This window comes from Thunnus maccoyii, chromosome 7 (genome assembly GCF_910596095.1).
Source record: "Thunnus maccoyii chromosome 7, fThuMac1.1, whole genome shotgun sequence".
NCBI classification, from domain to species: Eukaryota; Metazoa; Chordata; class Actinopteri; order Scombriformes; family Scombridae; genus Thunnus; species Thunnus maccoyii.
In genome coordinates this window covers 6,568,919-6,595,929 of record NC_056539.1, presented here as the reverse complement: position 1 = coordinate 6,595,929, position 27,011 = coordinate 6,568,919, and the positions used below count along the sequence as shown (strand labels likewise).

Sequence of the window (27,011 nt, the reverse complement as noted above, 5' to 3'; positions counted from 1 at the left end):
AGAGCGAGCAGTATGGCATCAGTTTTAAAATTAAAAGATAAAATTCAATCAAGTGCATCATGCACGCGCTGGTTTTAGGGGTCAAGTCAGTGGTCTTCAGTCATGTGCCAAAAGTGAAGTGCAAAGTGGGCAACAGCCCTGCACTATTTATCTTAGGTGTAAAATGATTGCCTTTTTCACTGGGAAAATCTAGACTTTTGCCCTTACATGTTGCTGTACCATCAGGCCACAGAAGGAATGAAAACAAGATGAGCAATATGCAAACATGGACGTTTGATAAACAAAACGTATTACTACCGCCTTAGCTTTAAGTGAGAGCTCTCTAGAAGCCCAAAAGTAGTACACAACATTGAATTGTCATGAATAATACAGGATGGTAAATGATTTTATTGAACTAGTTGCATATCGGCTGTCTAAAACTACTGTGGAGATTTGGCAGATATGTAGACTGAGATGTTGGCCTCCAGAACAGCTTAAACACTCTTTGGCATCGAGTCTCTGAAACTCTCCTGGGGGGATGAGCACTTTTCTTCCAAAAGACGTCATTTTCACACTCATCAAACAATTCAGTGGCCTCTCGTGCCCTGTAGCATCTGGATTCATTATGTTTTCCTTTAATATGTCACCTGTCTGTGTATATAAGTTTGAGATGTTTATGGGACTTGTCACTATCACTTTTGGTTAGCTGTTGAGCAGAGAGACTGCAGTGTTGAGGAAGGGTTTGAGATGTAGTGCTGGTTCTAACAGAACAGTATGTTTTCTGAGGGGATTTTCAGGGACCTGTGGTTACTTGGGTGGATGAGTGAGATCATTGATGTTCAGTAACACAGACCTGCCCCAGTGATTCTTTTCTACCACAGGGGCATGTCCCTATTTGCCTCATTTGGGTTACACTTACAGTGACTGTTAGAGACTGTGCTCACCACTGTGTGCTACTGTTACCCACAATTCAATGTAACTTACAGACAGTAGTAACTAGTTGAAAATGAAATTGGTGACGATGTCTGTGTGATGGTAATACTGTATCTTAAAGGAATATATTTGTTTGAATGGAAACATTTAGCAGGTTCCTAAACATATCTGTGCAATGAAAAATGGATTATAAAAAAACAACTTGCTTACTTTTTGAAAAAGTACCCTGAGATTTCTATTGCAAATATCAACCCAAAAAAGACACCAGAAACAGAAAACATTTTAACATTTTTATTATTAAAATATTCACCTACAAAAATGGCCTATAAACACTATTTACAGAATAGCGAGCAGTGATGCCTGCTAAGACACAAAGAAAGATATTTTACACAGAAAACACTGTGTACCATTGTCAGAGGAAGAGATGAATTTATGGGGTGGGGTGAAAATATTAATTTCCCATTTTCTTTATAAGGAGATCATGGTGATTGTCAAAGGGATAAAAGATCGGGACTTGGAACAATCTACAGTTATTTCCCTGAGGGACAAACCTGCAGCTGAATCACAAATAAAAACCTCTCCTAATGTGTCAGCGTGGACATGGAAATGAGGTATATAAGGTCTCTGATGCAGTGCAGTGGACTGCTTATCGTTAATATTTTTGTTTGTATGTGTTTTTATTACAAATCAGTCATCAAACATCGTAAATGATAAATGATTTGGGACATTTTTCATTTGATTGATTGAAGTCCTTTCATAGAGCATGGAGCTACAAACACAGCTCCCAGAAATAAACTACATGTAACCTTATTTTCAGTTGTGTGATGATCTGTTTCTGTAATGTTACAGTGCGTTGTGACAGGGTTTCTCAGCACAAAATGACCATAATTAGTTACTTCAAGTACATTATAAACACCAAAATTGAAGTTAGGAGGTTTTTTCACATGACAGCGACGACAGTCCTTTAATCAGTTTCCAAGTGCTCTAGAAAAAAGAAGAAGAAGAAGAAATGACTCAGTTTTAGGATAATTGTTGAAAATGTGATCCACTACAGTAACAACCTAAATAAATGGTTAGAATCAGTTAAGTGTGATGAGGAAACAGTTTACCACAAAAATTAACTGTGTTAATTGACTGTGTTAAAGAAAACAAACCTTTATTGTTCTTTGTTTGTTCTTCTGACTGTTAAGAAAGTTAATATCAGTGTGTGAGAAGAATTGCATTGGTTTATTTGCTAAAAAACCCCCAAAAAAACCCGTGATCTTTGTCCAGACAACTTTATGAACTTACTCTGACTTTTCTTGGGAAGCGGCAGTTCACAAACCTCTCGATAACAAACATCCTGTTGCACTCTATATGTCCTTTTGTACCTGTAAAGAATAAAACATCCTCATCTGTTTGAGCCATTAGGTTATAAGTCACGATCAGTATCAGCATGCAAAGCTTGATAAGACTTACAGATAATGGTACACTCCACCCTCCCAGACAGGCACGCTTTTTGTTTCGGATAAGAGACGGGTACATGGATGTGGCACTCGCTGGCACACTGCAAAGAGCAGTCACACAACATGCAGTATGAATGTTTTAAGTATCGTCAGCAAGGAAAAGTCTGCTGGATGGTTTAGGAGTCACGTGGGATGGAACTGGGCTCTTGTCTCTGGCTGATGGATGGTTTTAGGAAAGGAATGTTTAAACAATCTGACGCTGGATGTTTAGGTGAAGAAAAGGACTCGAGAGGAACAAGGGTATGTCCAGTGTCCTCTCATGTATATGCAGCTTCATCAACATCTAGTTATTAGTGAAAGTGCTGTGTTTCACTGTGCTTTTCACTGTTTTACTGAGTTTGGGAGAAGGGGGGGTGGGGGGAGGTGGGGGGGGGGGGGTGTTGGGTTTTAGGCTGAATGCCATAGAATATATTCCCTAGTGAATGTGACTGTTGCTGCACAGCAATCACAATGTTGTCCTGCAAACTTCTTTTAATTATTCCTCAGGGCCTTTTATGATTAAGCTATTCCTGAAAACTTGATATTTAAAGACACTTGTGTTACACATCTCCTATAATTTTAATTCCAACAAGACATTAAATTCAAAGTCAAAGTCAAATTGTGCATTATTCTTTGTAGATGGGTGTTACACCTTTTTAAGTTAGGACCCTTATTGAGTTTTAAAAACAACTCTATACACCTCCATTGTATTGTATTGTGTATACAGTGCAAACTCCACAGATATTTCAAAATGCTCAGTATTGCAGAATGATCCACTATATATAAGCATATTATGATGACATACATAAAGTTAAATGGCTTGATGCACTCACTCACATTGCATCCATAACACAGCCAGCCTCAAAATGTTTTCATATGATTATAAAGTCATCCAAAAATCATTTCAATTGGCATCAATGCACAAAGCAATAACGGTTTTTCTAATTTGTCTGATAATATATTAATTTTGTTGTTGTTTTTCATACGGACTGGGAGGTCTATAACTGTTTGAAAATATCTAGATTCCTTTATGGAAATTGCTTGCTGCAGCAGATATATCACTACTACAGTGAGACTCAGAGAGGGTGTAATAATAGTTGGTTAGGTTGGTTTACATGAGATGCGGGATGACCTGTTTACTGAACTGAGAAAAACATGATGATCTAATATCATCTATAATGATCTATATGAATACATTCTTGCTGGCCAAGAAGAAATTATGTTTTCGTAATGCTTCTAATTTAAGGATGTGTCCATGCACTCATATTAATAGCATATAATCAATTACTTTGATAATGTAAACATGTGCTTCCATGTTCATTAACTTCAATAAAGCACTGTAGACTGTAGATAATGCATTCCTTCTCGCTGTCCTCCATAGGATTCAGTAGTTTTTCCCATTTCAGCCTGTCATTACAAGAGCTTGAGTCACAACTGTTGAGGGATTTGACTGTGAATTCATTTTATGACCTCATGAGCTATTTTAACTTTACTACTTTTAAAGAAAATATCATTTTCAAGTGGAAAAACTTACAACAAACAAAGACATTGTCTGATACAATATTGCTGCCTCATACAGAATGCAGGATGTTCTTTAATACGCGCCCCAGAACATTAAAAAGAAACACTGAGTTATAAATGTGACACTGGGCCCCTGAAAAAAAAGGAAGGAGAGTGGTGCAGTGCAAATAATATGGTGCTTTGTGCCTTCAGTGTCACTGTATTCATGTCGTACATTCATGCCCTGAAGCCTATAAGTTAAACAAGTCCATTCATAAATGTCAAAGGGGTCAACTGTCAGTGGAGCATGTTTCCTGCTTTCAAGAAACCAGGGGGTCTATACATAGCTCAGTGCTCTCGCTCTGTCAGGTTACATTACGAAAAGCAAATCTAACATATAGATTGTAGCATAAATTCACACCCTGAGATGCTAAAGTTACATCGAGAGAAAGCAATGTTAAAACCCTTGGGAACACACAAACAGGAGTGCTAATCCTGCGCTGACATGACGTCCAGCTGCCAATCTTTCACCAAAATCTCTTTGGAGAAGCAGGGAAACACTGAGTGGGCATGAATGCTGCCATTCAATTTATGGCTTTTAAAAAGGTTTTCACTTGACATCAAGCATTAAATTATCCATCCATTTTCTATACCATTTATGCTATTCCAGTATGTATTTTAGGATTTACTAATTACCCACATGTCTTTGGACTCTGGGAGAAATGCCTCATAGAGTTGGAGAGAACATGCAAACTCCACATGAAAACAAAGGAACTTCTTTCTGAGAGGAGACAATGCTAATCACTGAGCCATTGTGCCATCAAACATTAAAATTTCTATCATAGGATTGGGCCATTGATAAAATACTAAGGACAGTATCAGTGGTGTTCTAATGGCCATGTGGATCTGTCGGTCGGTCCACCACTCTGCTCCAGACTAAAATATCTGAGCATTTATCGGATGGATTGCTATGAAATTTTGTACAGACATTCATGGTTTCCAGACAGTGAAACTTAATGATCCCCTGACTCTTCCTCTAGCGCCACCATGAGGTTGACAAATGAGGTTTTGAGTGAAATATACAACAATTGGGTGAATTATGACATTTTGTGCACATATTCATGTTCCCCTCAGGATAAATCTAAGTGATTTGTCCAATAATTTGGTTTATGACCAAATACCAGCAAAACTATAGGAATACCCATCAGCCTGTACTTTGTTTTCAGTGCTAATTAGCAGTTGCTAGCATGCTAACACACTGATCTCAGATGGTGAACATGGTAAACATTGTACTTGCTACACATCAGCATGTCAGCATTGTCATTGTAAGCATGTTAGCAAGCTGATGTTAGCATGTACTTTAAAGACAAAGCTTCTACCATTGCTATAGACTCTTGTTAAGACACACAAGGCTTTATTGTTAACATTTACATGCGCAGGGCTGCCAAGTTTTGACTTCAGTTTGGAGTGAGATTTGTTCCGGATTTTTTTTTGCATGTTTGATGTACACTCCACATATTACACATATTTTTCTTCAAAATATAGGATAAGAAAGATTTATGTCCTCTCCCGGGAAAAAATTGTAATTTAAAACAAATTTCTACACCACCTAACCTCTTGGATTCAGTCAAGAAACAGCCATCTGCACTAGTCTAGATAAGTTAGATTGATGGTGCTATGAAAATCAAGAATGCATCAAGAACAGTGTATAATTGGGTGGATCAGGACAGGAAATGATTATTAGAAGTATGTCTATTTCATATTTGAAATTATATTGATAAAGCATTATGTAGCCTAAAATGGTAGCAAGTTACCTAAAAACCTGTTAGCCTGTTGGGAATCAAGAGAAAGTTTCAGAGTGACAGAGACACAGAGCGTCCTCGTAACCATAGTAACTCACTCTCACTCCTGCTTGTGTGTGCACGGCGTGAGAGGAGAGGGAGAGACGCTGCTGCTGCCAGAAGAGCTGCTGACTGAGATTACTCTGACCAGCATGCATGAGAATACATCACAATATAATAGATTTATGTATATTTCTTGCTTTCCTTCACGGTACTGCTGTTGCGCTGTGCTGCTCTGTCTTGTCTGTCCGTGTGCTGTCAGTGTCTTCTTTTCATGCCGTGACGTTATCACTTATGAATTTGTTTTTCACTGCATGAGAAAATGGATGTGTGGCGTGAGAACGTGTGATAAGTGTCAACTGCGTGAGTCTCACGGTCAATGTGTGAGAGTTGGCAGCCCTTCATGCGTGTACCCCGCCTCTCACTCAATACCAGATGGGATAAGCCCTAGCGCTCATGACACTGCTAAGGATGAGCAGGTATAAATAGTGGACAGATGGATTTACATGGATGTTACTGACTTCACTTGTAGAGCTGGCGTTTTAGACAAAAATCTCCCAAGAGAAACCTTGTGTTTAAAATCCTCCTTCACACATTCTAAAAACATCAACAGGATGCATGACTATCAAGTATATTTGTTCAAAAAGCAGCCCATTTTCACTGAGGCCTCCCTGTGTGTATGTGTATGTGTGGATAGGAGGCACATTAACTTACCCAGTTCACACTGTCTGCCTTTGAACCCCGCTGCGCAGTCGCAGACGAAGGAGTTGCCTCCGTTCACACATGTACCCCCGTTCTGGCAGGGCAGACTGCGGCAGTCCTGGGGCAACTCTGAAAGACAACAGCTGCCATCAACATCCACAGTACAGAGTGAGTCTGGGTCTCAGGTTTCAGGCCCACAACTCCACATTATCTACAGCTGATATCATGTGTTGATAGCCTCTAGCTCTTTCACTTCCCCTTGTTATACCACTCTGCTTTCCTGAATGTTATGTCTTTTTCTTTCAAGGTTTGTATCTTCAATGCAAAACACCTACCAGGCTTCGTTCTTAAACCTTCCTCTTGAATCTCTAGTGCAAGGCTGATTTTGTTTGTTGTCTCTTCCATCCTCTCTAATCTAATTGGTGGCTCAGGTTCTGCAAGGCAAAACATTTCCTCTCATAAATCAGCATAAAAATACAAAATGAATGACAGACGGCAGGGTGACTCCAGCAAAACTGGGATGTGGTACTAAACAAGAAAAGGTTTTGTGCACGTTCTTCAGCCTGAAACAATGAAACACAACATTACTGATATGACAGTATGATTAAAATCACATCACATGACATCATGGGCGTAATGGGCAGAACAATCCTACAGAAAGGAAGCTTACTCTCTAGAGGGCAAGATAACATCTGCAAAACTGTTTTTCTGTTTAGGCTATAGGCTATAAACCTCTGCACTGGAATGCATTATGTTACAGCAATACAGTACAAAAAAAGATAATATAAAAATTAAAAGACTTGTCTCGCTTTATCAACAGCTGCTAGATAAAGTGGACAACGTGTGTCAGATAAAGTTGGTCTGTTTGTGCGATGGCAGAGTCCAGTTTACATTAGAAGACCCCCTATATTTCATCTAGACAGGCTATGGTTAGGACCACATGCTTCCAGGACCATGGCCTAAGTTATTCCATCTGCATTAAGGTAAGCAATTAAGCAAAAAAGATGTTTGGACATCTTGAGCAAATCAGGACTGTTTCAATGTGTTGGTGTAGCATGTTAGTTTAATAGATGTCAGAGTAATACAATATCATCCTGCTGAATTCATCTGACCTTAGAAGCAGAATAAATTGCTTTATTAGGTAGTTATGTTAAATAATAACATGCCAGTGTTACATTTCGAGATGAAACAGTTATTATGTTATACTGTCTCGGCACTAAATGTTTATCACATGGTTGTTTCCACTTGTACTTACTAGTACGATGTCGAATGACTTTTCTTGGCAAGTGAGTGAACTTAGCTGTTATCTTTCCCCTCCTGTCAATTAGTTCTGTGTATCTGCAACATAGAAAACATTGCTATCTGCTTAGCATCAACAAACTCCTATTATTGTATGTTTTTTATGACTGCTTAATAATCGTCAAGCTCCTACTAGTACCTGGGCAGTTCCTCTGAATTCTCTGTTTCTGCTGTACCTCCCAGGTCCTGAGATGTCTGAGACGGAGTAGGAATGCGTCTGACCTGACTCCCCTGTCCCGTCACGGTTGGCCTCTCTCTTCTCGCTGATCTGGCCTCCATTGGCACTGGGTCAAAGGAAATGTATTAAGAATGTGTTTTAAAAATAGTATTTTTTTTGTATCCCCCAAAATTCTACCTTAATATGCTTGTTTTGTGTTCCACCTTAAGGAACACAGACACTCACAGGTACTAAAGGCCAAGTGTTGAGGCGTGCTGTGGATCTGTTCCTTCCCTGCGTTCTTGACAGATGTGAGAGCCACATAGTAGTGCTGTCCTGGCGTCAGTTCACGGAGGGTGTATGATCCTAATTTCCCGTTGGGCAGGAAGCGACTCCTGGTATTCAGCCCTCGGGTCACGTTGACCACAAAGCCATCTGGGATGTTTCTAGGGTGGCGGCTCCAGGTGATCAGTGCTGAGTTAGTGGTCACATGTGACAGAGATAGGTTCTGCGGGGGAAGAGGCCCTGGGGGAAACACATGTAGATTCTCACAGATTGTTGCATGAGTAGCATAGAGATATCATTTCTGCTTTGATTTGATTTGCCTTAAATTGGAGCTGTCTCAGACTAAAGCATTTCTTTCCTAACTTTATCTGCATAGATTCTTTAAACATTATGTCATATTGTTGTGCTATGGCCTAAAATATCTTTGTTGGCTGGACTTGAATGCTGCCAATTCACTAGATCTCCAATCACAGGACTGCCTCATCTGAACAAAAACTACTAACAAAAAAACAAAAACTTAATATAGAAAAACCTGAACTATTGCATTGACAATATATTTTTTTGTTGGTTAGTTGGAGACTTTATTGTTCATGCTGCGAAAAATTGTCTTTGGCTTCACCACATAGTGTTAAAAACAATACAGGACAATGATGAGGACGACCAGCAGAGACACAGTATCAACAAACAACATGATTTAAAATACATAAATACAGTACAATTAAAAATAAAGTGTGATAAAATACAATTTTGGATTTTTGTGAAATTTGAAGTAGGCTATACATTGAGGATCCTAATTGCAGATGCCAAGAATGACTTCCTGTAAACATTTTTGTGCTCTTATTTGTCTGTAGCACCTTATCGAGGGCTATGAAACTCAAACTGAGGAAGCTTTACTCTTTATATTTAATTCATATTTCTTAGTTGCACAGTTACAGTTCTCTGCTATTTCAATATATTGCTAATATTCAGATTTCAATACCACATGACCACATTGAAGAATAACTTTCCACTCTTTTTTTTTCGTTTACTCATATACACATCAACTATAAATGCTTTGTATTTGGGTTACAATTGTTTCCAAATGTATCAATGACACATGCAAGGTATTTTTAATGTACTTACAACTACATTTAAATGTGTTGGTATTCAGCCTTTCATGGATTGTTACTCCAACTAAAAATTTAAGGTTTTAAGTAAAATCTCAGTTGACTAGAAGCCACTAAACTGTGTTAATTGAATAAACAGTCAAAAGTTAAAGTTAATTCTTTACATCAAATACATACAAATTCAATGGTGATATCCAGAGAAGATTTTTTAAGATAAGTAATATGATCATATGTTAAAAGAAATGTTAATATACTAGCATCTAAATGGGCATCCACGGTTAGTATTGTTGCAGGCTCTCAAACGTTATACATACAGTTGAAGTGACCGTTGAATAGTGCAACCTACTTGTCCAGAACTGCAGCGGTCCAGCTGAGTGGCTTGTAGAGGGAAACTCGTCAGGTCTGATTCCACTTTGAGTCAAAACATCCACTGTGTACATATGAGCTGGAAGTAAAGAACTGGGGAGCAGAAAGAGGAACACGAAAATTTCACAACAGTAAACAGAGCATGACACCTGACCTCATCATCCTTATATAATGTTTGGAGCCTAGTAAGAGTGATGAAATACTGTCCTCTGGTGGTTGAAAGGTATACTACCCAAAGCACTTCAACAGCACCATTCAGTGGACACAAAGGATGCTGCATGTCTGTAAATGTAAATTCTGGGTTATCTTTTTTAGTCTTTTGTAGCAAAGTGCAGAACCTGACCTGAAGGTGTACTCGGTGGTGCTCGTGTTGAGCACGGCGGTTTGAGCCTCGCTCCCATCTGAAGGCAAAAGAGACACGTGTACCCGGCTGACTGCTGCGTGGCGAGCTGCCTGAACCAACCAACGCAGCCAAACCTGAGAGGAAGACACATTCACCACCTGCAGCTGCTCCACCCGCCGTGGTCCTAGCACAGAAACACGCACTTACATGGAAATTCACACAAGCATGCATTCAAACTCATGAGGTAGAAAAACTTCTCCAGGAGCCTTCTACTCCTGCATTAAAGAGCATGCTCACTGGTGCGTATAAGTGCGGTGGCAGGCTGGCTCATGTCGTTGCTTTTGATGGAGATGGTGGAGATGTTGTACAGCTGACCGGGCACCAGGCCTCGCATGACATGGGTGGACTGCTGCCTGTCCAGGTAGTCGGTTTTGCGATTGGTCCGGCCCAGGGGAGCATAGGTGACAGCAAATCCGCTGACCAGGCTTTGGGAGGGCTCCGGCTCATCCCAGCGCAGCTCCACCTCGTTCTCCTCCACACGGAGCACGTGGAGACCGGAGGGAGGCAACAGGTCTGGGAACAGTGGCAACCTCACATGTCTAATCCATACATTGAATAATTAAAAAGTTGTCTTTGCAATACAGACGATGAGCTACAGAATATAGGATGACAAATGACTGATTGAGCAGGACACTGATGACTCTGACTGACCTTTCTCGCAGTCTTTGCCTGTGTGTCCTACTTTGCAATCACAGTTGTAGTTCCCTCTCCTGTCACTCCTGCAGACGCCTCGGTTTCCACAAGGTTTCAGTACACATGGGTCCTCCACTTGGGGGCGACAAAGACAAGCACTTGCTACAATATGGTTCATGTGTTCACTTTGGAAAGGTTCTGTGAATTGGCTCACAGCATCAGCGAGACTGAGCTGCGAGGAAGTGCAAAGCCACTTACACATCTGGCACTGGTCACCGAAGAAGCCGTCTTTGCACACACACAGATAATTCCGTCTGTAACTCCGGCACACACCTCCATTAAGGCAGGGGTTGGATTCACACCCGTCCTGCTCTGCACACACACATTTACAAACACAAATGTAGAATTCTTTTGTAGATCTGTATAATATGTACAGTATGTTATCATTTATAAGTTATTTAAAATAATGCAACACCTTGAACCAACACGGCACTTATTTCACAGCTCTGGCCTTTGAAGCCTTGTGGACAATGACACAAGTAGGAGCCAGGCTGGTTCTCACACGTTCCCCCATTCTTGCAGGGCTCCGACAGGCATTCATTTATGTCTTGAGGGAGAAGAAATGCAGATATACACATGTGCAGTATGTGGATTTACTAAAAGGTATTTCTGCATTTAATATTAGAAGCATTTGATCAGGCATGATTTGCTGTACCTGTCTGACAATGGTTTCCACTGAAGCCATCGCTACACTCACACAGGTAGGATGCTAACTGGTCTCGACATGTACCCCCATTGAGACAAGGCTGTGATAGGCACTCATTGATCTCTGTAATGACGGATAACAAAGGAATCAACATCAACCCCACTCTAATCTTAATTAATAAGTGGTTTTGGGGGTCATTAGAAGTTGTTTGTGCTTTGAGTGTGTGTCCATGTGTTGGTGTATGTAACAGACCCTCACAGATGGGTGGCTGGCTCCAGTCCCCCTGAATACCACAGATGCTCTGGGTGGCTCTGGGCACAGACGTGAAGCCTGAGTGACATATGTACGCAGCAACGGAGCCCGGTGTTGTAGAGGAGAACTTAACCTCGGCATGCTTCACTTGTGGAGGCGGCCCACAGCCCAGCTCTGAAATATGATGTTGATAATGTCAGCATGGCCACATGGTAACAAGAGATCACAAACCCTGTAGCTCATCCAGGAGAGACTAACGGTAACAGAGGTGTTTGTTTTCCATCCGGACTTTCTGTTTTCGTCCTCCTAAAATTACATCCAGCGTGCCATTGAGAACAGTGTTCAGACATGAAACATCAGGTCTTACTTTATATAGCTTATTTCCGCTCTATATCTGTAAATGTGTGCCTCTAGTGCAGCAACACTGCTAAGATTATCTTCAGATGGAAAGCCAGTACCTCTACCCTTAACAGCTCACGTTATCCCCTGTTTGTGCAATCTATTACTCATACAGCATCGGAAAGAGACTTGGACATGCTTGGTCTGCTTACCTGCGGAGGTATGCGTTGAGCTCCTGCTTATTTCACAGTGCCTGCCACTGAAGGCTTCAGTGCATTCACATTTGTACTTTCCTATGTAGTGAAAACATGTTCCCCCATTTAGACAAGGGCTGGAGGCACAAGGATCTGGCTTCCCTGGAAGAAAACATCCACACTGAGAGTTATTTTTCAGATTGTACTGTATGTTTCTGCACATGTAATCTGATGTTAATTTGTAAGAGAAAGTTCAAGCATGGAGGGGAGAATCTTTCTAATAGCAGGTGGAGTAGGTACTCACCCACTTCGCAGTGTTTTCCGGTGAATCTGTACGGACACACACATCGGTAGCTCCCTGCCTCTTCCTTACAGGAGCCTCCGTTGCGGCAGGGAGCGGAGGCACAGGTATTGAGTCTAACTGGAAAGAGACAGGGAGCAGGGAATCCTTGAAGTGTAGACCACTCGAGGTTTTAACCACGCAAAATAAATCTGTTCCAGTACATTGCCATTCAAGTCATAATTCAGGAAAATAGCTCGTAACTCAGTCGTAAGTACAAATTATCATAAGCCTCTCAGCATTGTAATATTTCAAGCAGCATTACGAGTAATGGCACGTCTCCTGGTGCATTAAAGCTGTAGTTGGGTTTGAGTAATAACCCACAAGTCTGAGGGATGTTTTGATAATGACACTGCATGAGTTCATGTGCAAGCATTCCTTTTAGCTTTGTATCAATTATGCTACCTTTCTCACAGTGCTTCCCCCAGTATCCGTATTTGCATTCGCAGGTGTAGCCTCCATCCCGCTCGTAGCAGTAGCCCCCATTCAGACACGGAGAGGAGTCGCAGACCGATTGGGGCTGTACTGAAAAACACACACCGAGACTTGACTGTGTTCCATTGAACTGGGTAAACCGCCTACATTTTATTCAAGCACGTGGGCTCAGTCCAACCTTTAAAAATCACAGATTATTTGTCATTTTATGATTGGTTCAAATGTAAAATCTTCCAACCGCATTCAGCAAAAACATAAATCACTCTTAAATTTCTCTCCACTTCATAAATGTAAACTGCAAATGTGACCATTGCTTTTAAAATAGAGAGTGACACTTGTCGAGACCAGTGTGTATAAAAATATGTTTGTCGCTATAGTAACCAGCTGTTCATGCAGTGACACATAGCTGCAAAGTGCCCTGCTGTTGGGGTTGGTGCCGCAGGCTCTTACCATAAGGGTAGAAGTCTTTATTTTCTTGCTCTGCTCCACCAGTCTGACATGTACATAGGTAGGTTCCTCCATACTCCAAACACGGACCTCCATCAGGGCACGGCCTGCTGTTACTGCATGGTGTCTGGGTTACTTCTGAGAGGAATGTGAAAGACATGTTCACAAATTTTGGAGCAATGGCTTTTGATGGAGAATTAGTGGTCTTCCAGTGACATCAAAAGGTCTTGTGAGACAACTGATAAGGTGAGTAGGATTGTGTGTATGCGATATCATACCTACCAAACTGACAGTAGAGCCCTGTGTAGCCTGTGGGGCATTCACAAGTCCCATTGATGTCAACACAGACACCCCCATTTTGGCAAAGACATTCCTCTGCAGACACAAGGAGAGAGGGAGTAAAAAGTGTGTGTGTGTGTGTGTGTGTGTGTGTGTGTGTGTGTGTGTGTGTGTGTGTGTGTGAGAGAGAGAGAGAGAGAGAGAGAGAGAGAGAGAGAGAGAGAGAGAGAGAGAGAGAGAGGCTCTAAGCTGGAAAGTTTGCTCGAGTTACTTGAAAGCAAGTACTTAGATTCTGTTAAGTTTTCAGTATTGGCCTCAGTGTAAACATAGGCAGAGGGTATAAATGGTCAACATGTGTACCATATGCTGAGCGTCTTTCATCTGCTATACTGTAAACTATGTATTGATTCGCTGTCATTTCTCTTTCCCTAATCTTTTCCAACAAAGTTCACAGGACCAGACGATTACCAGTCAGCACGCTGCACATCTGCTCCATACAAATTGTAAGAATGTTTTTATTTTCCTCTCCTGCCTAATTGCAGCAGTGGATCAAAGGAAGTGGCCATATCGCAGCTAAACGGCTCCCCTTTGAAGTCCCAGGAGCTCGGTGGAGGGTATTATTTTTCCGATGATATGCAGCATATTTTGTGACCAAAATGTATGGCCCTGAGGGCAATTAATGGATTGTTAATTTGCAAGAGCCACTTTCATTGGCCACCTGTGCGGCCCGGGCCCTTTGATCTGAGAGCCCTGATTAGGCACTTCTGAGTCCCGCTCACTTTCTCTTCCTTGGAGGATCATGCTCCTTTTTCCACTGTGCCTTCCAAGTGAGCCAGGCAGGAAAGTATTTGGGAGATTTAAGAGAGCCTATATAAGCACTGATAGTTATTTCAGCTCAAGGGTGAGAAGTAGCATGCATTTGCAATAGCTCAAATACTATTAAAGAGCTTTTGGTGGGGGGGGAGAGAAAAAAGAAAAAACCTTGCAGCAACTGCTATCAGAGAGTGACGGTAACCTCTCATGGGAGACTGAATTAGCTTTAAAGGGCAGACTAGTTATTCCCTAAATCAAAAAGAATATGATACAGACATTAAAGATAATACAAAATGACTTAATATGCATTCATGAAAGGAAGGTGAGGATAATGGCATTTTATATATTTTGTGTTCAAATTGCCCTATGGTTATGCAAGCAGCAGCTGTGCTTAAAACTATAGTGTGGTGCAATGGCCAACTTCCAGAGAAGCAAGTAGCGGTGTGGAAGCATGCATATTTCAACAGCTCTGTCTGAAGAAATGACCTGAATACCAAAGACTAGCTTTGACTCATAAAGAGGCCTTCTTAAGTCTAGACAAAGCACTTCCTCTTGTTGGTAAACTAATAAAATGCGCTATAAAACAATTATTCACAACATCAAGCGACTGGCGTTCCCAGGTTCCCGTAGTAAACTGGGCGAGGCCGTGTCAGTTTTGATAATTACAATAATCCATCATCACAGCAGCCTCTTCCAGGGCAGCGCTCCAAATTCCTGTGGGATAGCACAGCTCCTCTTCAAATACCCGAGTCTGCTGCTCTCTACCTGCCCAGCTGCCTGCAGTAAGCCTCAGCCAGCCAAGTGTACAATACCTTCACACTTGTCGCCATAGTATCCTGGAGCGCATGTACAGTTGTAGATTCCAGAGCTGCTGTATTCACAAATCTGCTGCTTCTTGCAATCTTCCTCTTCACACGAGGCTGCAGATGGAAAAGAATGACAGGCTGCGTTGTAAGAACCAAATTGCCTTGAAAAATTTTTGGCAAAGCTTTAGTTGTAGTTGTATTTGTTTTTACCTGTTTGGTTTTCTGCCTCAGTTGAATTGACCTGAAGCAGCTCTGAGAGAGGAAGATAAGAATGAGGCTCAAAAGCTTGGTTCACCCAAATTACAACATTTCCTCACTTACTACTGGAGTTATCTAGCAATGCAGATAGGTCTTGGTTTTATTTGTCCAGGTTATTCCAGGATGCCCATGAATGTATCCCAGACACATGCTGGTACCCCAACACAATGGAGGTGAATGGTATTTAGTTTACAGTAGGTGCTGACAGCATTGAAAAATTACACTTAAAAATTCCAAAACAAAGTGTCTTTCCAGGAAAATTGTGCCCGTTTTCTAATCCACACAGCTGACTAACAGTTTATGTTACTGCTACTACTTTCTACCAAAGAAATAGTCCCCATGAAAACTGTGTTGTGGTGTAGCAGAAATCACAGAGATGGAAATTTCAAAACCTGGGCAAATAAACTCAAAACTATCTGCATGACTAAATACTACTAACTTGAGGCATGAGAGAAATATGTGAAATGTAAGAAATATATGATAAGTATATGATAAAATTGCGATTAGGTTATAACAAATGCATCATCATCTTAGTGTTATCAATGCCAATATGTAAGAAGAAGTTGAAGTTCAGAAGTGCCAAAGATATTTTTGCTGTAATTCAGAAACATTTTTTTGCCATTACATAGTTTGACAGAGAGCAGTGGCTGTTTGTTTTTCAACCACTCCATACATATTTAGTCAAAATTCTTTCATTTACAGTAAGGGCTTCTTATCAAAAATGTTGACTGATGTTAGGAATCACATCAATATACTGGTGTCAAATTCTGTGACCTTATTAGGAATTTCAGCAATATTGCCGCTGGAAATGTTTTTTTTTATCATATTTTTATACATACTTTCATCACATACTTGATACTTTGATAGCTGTTATAAAAGATGGTGCTTCAATAGAATTTAGATAAATTTTCATAGCTGCACAAAGGGTCATTGGACAGACATAGCACTACAGTTTCTGCAATCACAGTTATCAAAATGTGTGACCCTCTCTGTATTAAGGGTTTTATTTTTCTTTGTGGTTGTCAAAATTTGTGACCCTGTTAAATACTGTGGGTACCATTTTTGGCAAGACCTGCTATCAAAATAATATATGTGATAAAGTATGATAAAAATATTTTTTTTGCACAGAATTTGGTGCAACACTGAGGAAGCAACAGATCTTTCAACCAAAATACCAGCTCACTTAAAGCAAACACTTTCCCTTTGTGCGAGTCCCAGCTGGAAAATCATTATTTTAGAGGAACAAAAGTAGAACGTACAGGCTATGTAAACATTGTCTCAAAAACCATTATTCCAAAAACATGCTCCTCTGGCAGATTTCAGGTTGATGAGGTCACCTGTCTCACAGAGCGCTCCGGTGAAAGTAGCAGGACAAATACAGGTGAAGTTCGCCACTTGATTGATGCACTCTCCTCCATTCAGACAGGGCTGTGACTCACATTCGTTTATGTCTGGAGAACACACAAAAGTCACTTAGTCAGAAAGGAGACGTTTATCTTCTACTGATTCAGTTTCACATTAAGATTGTTCAATCTTTACATGGAAAAGCAAGAAGTTGTTGTTTAAGACACCAAGCTGGATTAAGAGCACTGAACTTCCCTTCTGAAAGCATAGAGTTTCATTGACCAGGTGTCTGGTATTAACAGTAATCCGGTCTCATGTAGAAACAAGGATTCATGAACTGTGCAGGGCCTGATAATTTAATTCCCCATTGGGTTCGGGTTTCATCAACAATCAATCACAAGAGGAGCAAGATTAGTAAAGGTCTTTTTTGAAACCGACCTGACCTCAGTGAACTTTCTCACTGTGGTTCATTGCTCAGAGTGTGACCCAACAAAAAAAAAGACCGTTGTTTGCAAATCAATTCAACCATAACCTCAACTTGGACCCATTTGTCGAGGTAGACTGGGAAACTCTTTGGACGAAAACATCTGCCAAAAGACTGAGTTTGATGTAGAAAGCAGCAGAAAATATTTCCTCTGGAGGGAGATGCCTACTTTCCCCCAGGATTGTGAAAAACCCCGCTCACCTGTCTCACACAGGACACCAGTGTAACCCGGTTCACACACACAGGTGAAACTGCCAGAGCCTTGTACACATGACGCGCTGTTGAGGCACGGCCTGTCTTTGCATTCGTCAATGTCTGCAACACACACACACAGAAACACAGAGACACGCTCATGGAATATTTACTCAGCTGATTAATATATCCGCCACACTGCTCCCCTCACTCTGCAAGTATGTGCTGCTGGCTGTGAAAGGTATTAGAAGAGGTTTGATACATCTCCACAGGCTGGACTGTGGGAATAGGCGCAGAAGCTCCAGAGAGGCTGGACCAAGGTATTCTAAAATCCTTGTGTGTGTGTGTGTGTGTGTGTGTGTGTGTGTGTGTGTGTGTGTGTGTGTGTGTGTGTGTGTGTGTGTGTGTGTGTGTGTGGAAACTCCTTAATGAGGCAAAAAAAATAATCAGAGTTTTTCCAGGTATTCAGCCTATTTAGTGCATGCAGAGTGTAGGGGAAGAAGAGTGGAATTTATAATGTACAGTAAAAAAACAAAAAACTTATCAACTGTTTTGGGTTAAGGTTTTGTAATTATCAACAAATTATTTACATTTTTGAGCAATTTCAACATTTCCACATTATTCTAAAAATGATTTATTGCAGCAGATACCAGCTTTGAAGTAGAGTGTCTATTGTACCTGTTTCACATTGAATCCCAGTGTATCCAGGAGGACACTGACAGGTGAAACTATTAATCCCGTCTTTACAAGTCCCTCCGTTCTGGCAAGGATTTGAAGCACACTCATCGACATCTACAGAGAAAGGGGGAAATACAAAGGAGGTAGTATGACTTTTTTAATTAGAAATAAAACATCTGCCCAACTAAGGTCGATCTGAGGAGAATGTGACAGGTTGGCGAGAAGCTGATACAGGTATTAAAGAAATATCCAGGTGTCCCTTTGGCAAGTCAGGTGAAATCTAGTTTTGAGTTAGTTGATATTATTTTTACTGGCGGATGTCAGGTAGATAGGTATTCATTCACAGTGTGCAGTGTCTCAAGGAAAATAGAGCAGGTAGCAGTGTCAACCATAACTCACCGATCTGGCATCGTCGACCAGTGAAGCCAGCCAAGCAGGAGCAGGTGAAAGAGGGGTTTCCTGTAATACAGTCATCGATGCACTGGCCTCCATTCAGACACGGTCGCAGGTGTGGGCACACCGACGCTGTGGAAAGAGGTCAATGTAACAGTAAACCCTGGAAGCAACAGTGTCAAGACAACAAAGAGGAACAGCTCTCTCACCGGAGTTATTGCATCCACCCACTTCCACGTGAGCATTGTCTATACGGAAGACCCATCGGCCTGGGTAGCCCACATTGGTGGTTCCCTCAACGTTCACCACGTCAGCCGTGCGAGAGCCAGGGATGTTGAAATAGCGCTTGCCATCACCAGCATTGAAACCTGCCTGGGAAGAGAGTAACAAGGAGGCAAACATCACAAAGGATCACTAAATTACAGTTCAGACACCCAGGAAAACGGGTTTGTATCCTCACATCAAGCAAATAATACTGCATACGCCAAATTCGACCATAAGCAAATAACCATGTGATCTTACCTGTGCTGCAATCCCTCCCAGCCCAGCCAGGTTTCCTCCACTGCTGGCATGCATGCCTGTGGTCCAAGTGATGTTATTGTACTGGAATATAGTGAAGGAAAGCTCTCCATCTGTAATGAGCACCACTTGGAAAGTATTTACCTGCACAGAGAGGAACAGGCTCGGTTAAACCATTTCCTGATTTCCAGGAAATTTAGTAATAATGCATGTATCTGACAGACTCCTCATATTGATGCTACAGATTCCTAAATCACAGTCAGCCTGGAGACCTAATAGATTTTTCTGGGCCTATTGTTAGGCCTGCCGTTGTTGGTAGCAGGAGAGCGGGAAAGTTAAATGAGAGTTTATACCGGTGTGAGAGAACTGCCTCCAAAGAACGTAACTCGGTGCCATGTAGAGATGAGGACCCACGTTGCGTTGAAGTTGGGGAACTCTGAAAAGTATGTCTTGACATCACTCGAGGCCCTCCTCAGAATAGAAGGATCCAGGCTCTCTCTGTAGAAGACTCTCCCTGCCCGACGGTTGTCCACATCGGCCCAGAACGGTGCCACAACCCTTCTGTCCCTGGCGATTGGAAAAGCCACGGGTGTGAACTGAGACACCTCCCTCAGGAAAGATACAAGGCCATTGTTGTTAACCTGAGGAGGAGAGAGTTGGAGTTACAGTAGAGTATCTGAATAACATTAATCATACAGTGATATATTTTGTTCAACATGTCAGATTGAACCACTGTGACTTGTTTGTCGGATTAGGTGGGGTTAGAGCGGAAGAGCTGAGGCGAAGGTAGGCAAACAGAGGTACTCTGACCTCACGGGGCAAGCAGCAGCATAGAGCAGGAGACGCTCCCATAACGGATGTTTGCACTTCCCATGCAGCAAACAGACGCTACCTTTATTCCGTGAAATGACAGCAGCTGAGAAAACCTGGTTTTGGCTGCTCATGCACCTGCAAAATCATCACACTAGGACGGATGTTCACAGCCTTTCAATCCACAGATGCCTGCCAACAGTAAAGTAACCAAATAAATGAACCCATCATCCGCTTGTCCACATGTCTGCTCTATGAGAAATGCACAGTCAGCACTGCAGCCATGTAGCATGGTGAAATATCAACTTTGTAAAAGATCCAGTGTAAAAGGTCAATGACTGGCATAGAGCTGAAAGTGCTGAATTAGTTTATCAATTGATTTGTCAATTGACAGAAAATTTGATAATCAATTAATTGTTTACATTTTTACATTTAGTTGTTGTTCTTGTTTTTGAAGCTGATTTTTTGACCACTTGAGGGCAGTGGAACAAGTTGTAAACATAACAGTGATATATTATCACTTCATATGGTGAACTTTGTCAGCAAACAGTTGTCTATTTACACATCCAATAGACACAGAGCAACATTAGCATTTGTTTGGACTCAAATTTATGGCCACCCAACAAATGTAAACCCAGTATTCACTCTCTTTTAAGCTCAGTTTTGGTCTCCACCAATTCCTCGCTCTTTAGCTGCTAAATGCTCCACTATTTTCACCAGCTAACCTTGTCTGTCTGTTGTTTGGTGTTGGAAAGGTAGTGTACAGTGGGTTTAACACAGCTTTTTTGCTGAAAACAGCTGCCTGCTGTGAGTGGAAATAATGTTGATGAGAGTGGTGAGACAGGACCAAAACAGTAAAGTTGCGGGCCATAAAACCAAAACAACAAGCTGAAACACATTAAAAAGCTCTGTAATGTTGAGAGGAATTACAGAGTTGGATGCAAATTTTCTGTGGGTTTGTCACTACGGACAGCGTGTTTTATATTATACATAGTCATTTGAGCCATTGTTAATATTGATCAGTGCAACTTTAAGCACAAAAAAAAGATTACAAAATTGCAATAATATAACAGTTTGCATTTGGATTGCAAGCTGAAAGCCACAGAACACAAAGTGTGACAAATGTTCTTGTTTTGCTGGACGGTTCTAGGTTTGATCTAGGATGATCTACATTAGGTTGCAAAAGAGGCACATATTTGTGATAGGAGAGGGATCGGATGTGCATAAATTAGGATGTTTCAAGAAGAGGTGGATGTTATTTAGGGGGAAAAGTTCAGGCAGAGAGAGAAATTGAATGCTTCTGAGTGAATGATGAAGAGATGAAGTGACTTGGCTGTAGGTGGTTATTGCTGTGTTCTGAAATTGGTAAATGTTCATTTCAGTGCAGCAGTCTGCATGTATGGACGGAGTCCTTATATCACAAACATGAGATGGTGTCAGACCAACTGTTGCACTAAACTCTGAACATCATACAGAACAAGCCGCTAAACCTGAATGGAGAGGAAAGTTCTCTGGGCTGAAGGGTTGAATCCCCATGAAAGGCCTTCATTCATACACAATTTCTGCATATTATCGGCAAAGGGAGATTCTGCGCACCATGGCACCTATCCTGTTTCCCCTAATCGCTGGCGTGAACTATGCCTTTCTGCATTCAGCCCGAGTGGCATGTGACAGTGACAAAGCAACGTCAGATGGCTTGGCTTTTCTCCCTGCATGTATGAAAACCATAATTTGGAGGACTTTGCTGTAAAAACAGCAGAGGAAGTTTTGTTTGGCACGGCACAGGGGCTCAGTTAATTGCCCGACCACAGTCTTCCCCTCTGCATCAGCGTGATGTGGTGAGAACGTGGCCAATGTGGGGAAAAAGAGGAGCGACTGCAGGGGCAGGGCCCAGAGGTCAGCCAGAGCGCCATCTGATACCGGGAGGAAAACAAGAGAGAGGGCACGGGGCTGTATGAATGGAAGGATGTACATGAATTACAAACCTCCCACACCCACATACCCACTAATGAGAGACCTGTGGTGGCAGCGGTCTGGAAGTCACCCATCTCACAGCAAAATTAGTGTAGGAAATCATGCTGAACACTAAATAGAGTTTATACTCCAATACTGGAATATGTTTTATCGCTTAATCCAATCTCTTGTAGCATCTGGAACTGTTTAAACAAGTGTATTTCTTCCTTGTTACGTTTTTTTGGAGAACCATTTTGACATGGAAACGACCTTAGAGGAATTTAAACTGAACTTGGGACCTTTTTCTTTACATCATATCACATATTTTTCTTCTAGTCAGAGATCCACCAAGCTATAACCAGTACAGACAACCAGTGAAGGGTGGTTATGCATCACACTAACGTGACAGAGTGAATGGGTTCAGAGCTGCCTCGTGTTTTGCCGTAACATGACCAAGGTCAGAATCACAGGGGAGAGAGAGGTGCGATCAGTCAACCTTGTAAGAAGTGTCACTCTAGCCATATTTCTTTCTCTCACTCTCACTGGTGCCACTTCACTCTGCAACACCCTTGTTATTTTTTGGGAATTCTTTGCCGGATATATCCAGGATTTTGCTTGGGTGGTTTTCTTTAGAGCCAAGCAATTTATGGACTAAAATAAACTTTCATCTGGCAAAAGTCAAGCCAAACCAAACCCCTAAATGAAAAAGGTGCCCATGGATCAACTCAGGAAAACATTAGTTTTCCTTGTCCAAAAAGGAGGTTTCACAGTTACAAGCTTGTCCAATTATTTGACAAGACCCGAGGAAGTGACTACAGTCTGACAGTCTGTGCACTTGGCCTGTAACTTCTTAGCCCCGACTAACCTTTATCTCCAAAAGGTTTAAGCAATAAATCTTGTCTGGAACTGTGTAGAAGGACTTTAATACAACTTCCATGCTGCAAGTTATTGAAAGGGTTTGTTTAATAGATGTGAGTACCCTGTTTAACCAGTTTATATGATAAATAAAAATGTACTAAACTAAAATGTTCTTTTTCATATTACAGATTTTACTGGGGAATTTCAAAATACTTCCATCGGGTAATTTAAAGTTATTAAAGTCAAATTCAAGACAATTTCAACTAAATTAATAAACATAATAACCTAATAAAAATGGGTTAGTGGGAAATTCATTGTAAAGGGCATGAAAGCCAAACTGTGTGGACACAAAGAAACATGCATGAATTACAGCATGGCAAACCAAAACCACAACTTCTAATGACTGTATTGGAATACATTTGAATAAAGTTTGAGGCTGACCTCTTAAAGTAATGGTTTGACATTGTGGGAAATACACTTATTTGCTTTCTTGCCAAGAGATTGGCAGAGAAGATTGATACCGTTCTCTGTCCATTTCATACGGAGCTGCAGCCAGGAGCCAGTTAGCTTAGCATAGCATAAAAAGTGGAAACAAGGAGAAAGAGCTAAGCTGGTTCTGTCCAAAGGAAAAAAAATCCTCTAAAACTCACTAATTAATATGTTATACTTCACTTGTTACATCTGTACAAATACCGAAACACTCACCCTTACAAAAGTGTAAAAATAACATGTTGAGATTTTATGGTGGCTATGTACCGGAATATTTCTTGGCTGGACGCAATGACTCCTGTAGTCTTGTTGTCACTCTGAGCTACAACAGGCATTTCTGTCCCCACTGGTTGCAGAACTCATTGCAAGATTCAGCAACCTCACATAAAACCCCAACTTGTCATTTTGACACCTTGTTTTTTTACAGATTAGAGAAACATGGTTCCAGTCTTTATGCTGAGATAAGCTAACCACCTCCTGGCTGTCCAGCATCATGTACTGTGAGACTTTAAGACTTTTTCTGACTTTTTTAAGTATGTGCAGATATATCTTGTCCATGGATAAACTGTTTCTAACATCCCTCAATCACATATCTCTCATGACCACACATGCAAGCCCAACACACCCATGCAGAGTACAAAGAATAAAACTTGATGTGCACATCTTTGGGCCATACATAGTGGTGAGTGAAACTGGGTGAATGAAACTGCATAAACTCCAAAGTGTTGAAGCTCTTCAGAAGAGCAGATGAGCACTAGCAGATGTGCAATCTGTAAAGAGTGCAGTAATACTGTAGTACGTCCTTGGCGGGATCCTTTCAAAATGTATTTGAATTTTGCTTACATGTAGGTGATTATTTCCAATCATAGACAAATGCTGTATTATCTTGTACATTTTACCACTATAAATTACACTCTGTGTTATACCATGTAAACATATACAACAAGCTCTGGAATCTTTTCACTGTCCATGAGAGTTTATCTATCTACAATAAATGCCTTTGATCATAACCATCTATTCTCACATCTGCTTTTAAACTTGTGTTCTTTCCTCTCTGACCTTGGATGTCCTCCTTCATGTTCTTTACACCGACCATCCGTAAGAGTAGTTAATCTGTGAACTGCATTGTTTGGAAGCCCCTAAGACGCTTTGCAGATACATCTGTGTTCTGTTAAAGTGATTGGTAATTTCTCAGATAAAGCAGCTGGACAGTTCCAGGGGGAAGACCCCTGCCATGTTATCTGAGGCGTGGGAGGAGGGAGTGGGGGACCAAGAGGAGGAGAGATCCCAGCAACATGTGAAAACTCCCAGACACAAACCATAACAGAGGGACAGCCTGGTTACCAGGCGGCAGAAGTGGGACTGGAGCCGGACCAAGTCGGGGGGGACCCATGTTTGAAGAGATTTTCAGAGACTCTGATGGGACATTAGAGACCATGGTGACATGTGCTAACATGGTGGTGGCAGTCGCTAAAACCACAGTTTTACTTGTTAATCACAACAGTTAAAAATACAATGTCTTGGTTCAGAAAGGGACAAAAGGGAGATCTGCTGTGAAGGGGTTTCAGGAAAATGTCTGTGAAGATTCTCAGTCATCCAGGTCCTGGTTATCCAAGGAGGGTTGAATCGAGGGCAACTGGACTTGGTTGAAGTCTTCAAGTATGACTTGTCTTCAAGTATGTTTCAAGAAAACATTGTAGGGTGCGTGTACTGCTAAACAGAATCAGTTATGATAATTAAGTAAGACAGCACCCACAAACCATCTAAAATCAGTTAGCTTCTACAACTTCCATGTGGTGGTAGCCCAGAGGCTTGGAATGAACTCTTGGGAGAAACTATTCATATGAATTTGCCCCTTATAACAACTGAAATATTACCTGTTCAAAGCAGCTCTCTGGTGGCAGAGATCACCATGTGGCCTGTGTGCTTTAGAGCAGAGGTTTAATGGATTCAGGTGAGGCATTTAAAATGAGCGTGACTGTAATTTCTAGTGCCTGCCACAATCTGTTATGCCTTGCGTGACTACAGAATTACAGTCCAATGAGATGCAGAGTGAGCTTCAGGATATCACATCACATCTAACACGGCACATTTCAGAATGTGGAGTACTCAGATTTTTATCTCTATCAGATGATAATTATATCTGAGATCAACAAGCCGAGCAACCTCTAACATGTCTTATCTTGCCTAATTTGAGTATTGTGTACCTGTATTATTACAGAGGAGATGCACTGGAATTCATTGCAAAACTTTGGTCTGCACTAGTGTGAGCTCAGAAAGACAAAACACTGCACTGTGTCACTGTCTATGCACTGTGTGTAGATGCAAAAGTGTGTCTAAAATTTCCTCATTGGGAGACTGACCTCACCCCGTTGGCGCAGATGCTTAGATTAGAAAGACGACCTTTGACCTTGCCCATTGTTGCCATGGTTCCTCAGCCTCCCCCGCCCATGGTTTGTAGAGGGAGGAGGCAGGAGGGGCTCAGAGCGAGGAGGGGGGATCCGGAGAGCGAACACGGATGCATAACCACAACAGGTGGTGTTGATTTAAGGGAGTTCTGCCTTTCCATGCGCTGGAACCGAACCCAATACATGACAAAGGCAGATCAAAGTGTGTTTCACTGTGGTGCGCGAAAATCCTTGTCAAACCATTCGGCTTCCTCCCATGAGCACTGTTTCTCTCTCTCCGGCGTGCATATTCACCCCCCTCCCTCCCTCCCTCCCTCTCTCCCTCCCTCCACTCTCTCTGAAAAAGAACTGCTCACAGATGCTCCACAGCAACAGTAAGAACACAAACTGTCATTTCCTTTAACAACTCTTTGTTGACTTATTAGAACAGGGCTTACCACTGTTCTGCTAATAGTTTCTCTCTCACTCTCCCTCGGTGCACTTCAGAGCCCTCAGAGTGCGAGGAGAGCAGATGTAAAGTGAAGAGAATGTCATGGAGGATTTTGATTCCACTCGTTGGGGAGAAAACGTGATATTCTACACATGAGGTTACACATCAGAGCTTGTGAGCGCACACAAACATATACAAACTCTCAAAGGACACTGCAATGTAGTATTTGGCTGCATGCCAAATCTCATCTCCCTGAGGCTCTTATATAATCCACACCATGTCAGCTTCGATTGTCAACTGCCAAGTGCATGCACACTCATAAACTCTGACATACAAAGACATAAACACACATACACATCAGTAAAAACACACTGCTCTGTACTCACATAGAGTCCTGTGTGCCTGTCTCCAAAGAAGGGGAAAGCAACAGAGATCTCCACGAGCCCAGAGCCTCCGTCGTCCTGAGCGATGGTCTGGGAGTCCCCCTTGTCCTGGCCAAAGGGGTAGAAGTCCTTCAGGGGCACAGCAGGTTCCACCCCAGGCAGCAGGTCCAGGGAGAGCAGGGTGCAGAAGCAGGGCAGCAGGGCTCGCAGCACCAACACCATGGCCTCAGCCACCCAGGGATGGAGCTGACAGCAGGCACCACGGAGGAGAGGGAGGAGCGCACACACCTGAGGCAACAAGAGCAGAGCAGAGCAGAACAGGACAAGACCGTACGTTCCTCCTCTCAACCACAGCAGTCTGAATCCTCCCCTGACTGCTCTCTGGCTCTGCCTCTTTCTCTCCCCACTTGTCCTTTAGTAGTGAACTGGGCTTCTTGTGTGAGACAGGGGAATACTGTAGATTCCTTGCATTCTGCTTGCTGCTGGGTACTGCATGAGCTACACTCCGTCTCA

General features: G+C 41.9%; 2 protein-coding genes across 10 annotated transcripts in view; both read right to left on the bottom strand.

Annotated features, from left to right (window-relative positions):
• Window positions 1-1,188: 1,188 nt before the first annotated feature.
• sned1 (sushi, nidogen and EGF-like domains 1) lies at window positions 1,189-26,720 on the bottom strand. 5 transcript variants are annotated; one of them, XM_042416335.1, is made up of 32 exons: window positions 26,502-26,720; window positions 19,521-19,808; window positions 19,171-19,311; window positions 18,858-19,020; window positions 18,655-18,780; window positions 18,256-18,369; window positions 17,587-17,700; window positions 16,895-17,008; window positions 15,510-15,551; window positions 15,306-15,413; window positions 13,684-13,776; window positions 13,405-13,539; window positions 12,925-13,044; window positions 12,484-12,600; window positions 12,198-12,341; window positions 11,647-11,820; window positions 11,404-11,517; window positions 11,164-11,295; window positions 10,947-11,060; window positions 10,707-10,823; window positions 10,293-10,568; window positions 9,996-10,179; window positions 9,633-9,745; window positions 8,142-8,420; window positions 7,878-8,022; window positions 7,695-7,777; window positions 6,775-6,873; window positions 6,452-6,568; window positions 2,371-2,458; window positions 2,203-2,282; window positions 2,067-2,094; window positions 1,189-1,896 (listed from the first exon to the last, which is right to left on the bottom strand). In XM_042416335.1, exons 1-31 carry the CDS (start codon window positions 26,718-26,720, stop codon window positions 2,069-2,071), a joined length of 4,179 nt encoding a protein of 1,392 aa, XP_042272269.1. In that variant the 3' UTR covers window positions 1,189-1,896; window positions 2,067-2,068. The 5 variants fall into 5 exon arrangements, with proteins under 5 accessions (XP_042272269.1, XP_042272270.1, XP_042272271.1 ...); XM_042416336.1 differs by having other exon boundaries at window positions 13,405-13,536; XM_042416337.1 differs by lacking the exon at window positions 2,067-2,094.
• crocc2 (ciliary rootlet coiled-coil, rootletin family member 2) overlaps window positions 26,705-27,011 on the bottom strand; it is a 34,543-nt gene continuing 34,236 nt past the window's right edge. For 3 of the 5 annotated variants that reach the window (XM_042416323.1, XM_042416324.1, XM_042416328.1), the window contains one exon: window positions 26,725-27,011. In XM_042416323.1, coding sequence (XP_042272257.1) covers window positions 26,725-27,011 — 287 coding nt within the window. The other 2 variants (XM_042416327.1, XM_042416326.1) reach the window with 2 other exon arrangements.

Coding starts and splice junctions, on each gene's coding strand:
- sned1 (XM_042416335.1), bottom strand. CDS start 26,720: ATGGTGTTGGTGCTGCGAGCCCTGCTGCCCTGCTTCTGCACCCTGCTC. Junction 11,518..11,646: donor CCAGCCACCCATCTGTGAGG/GTCTGTTACATA, acceptor CCGTCATTACAG/AGATCAATGAGTGCCTATCA. Junction 10,824..10,946: donor CGGTGACCAGTGCCAGATGT/GTAAGTGGCTTT, acceptor GTCGCCCCCAAG/TGGAGGACCCATGTGTACTG.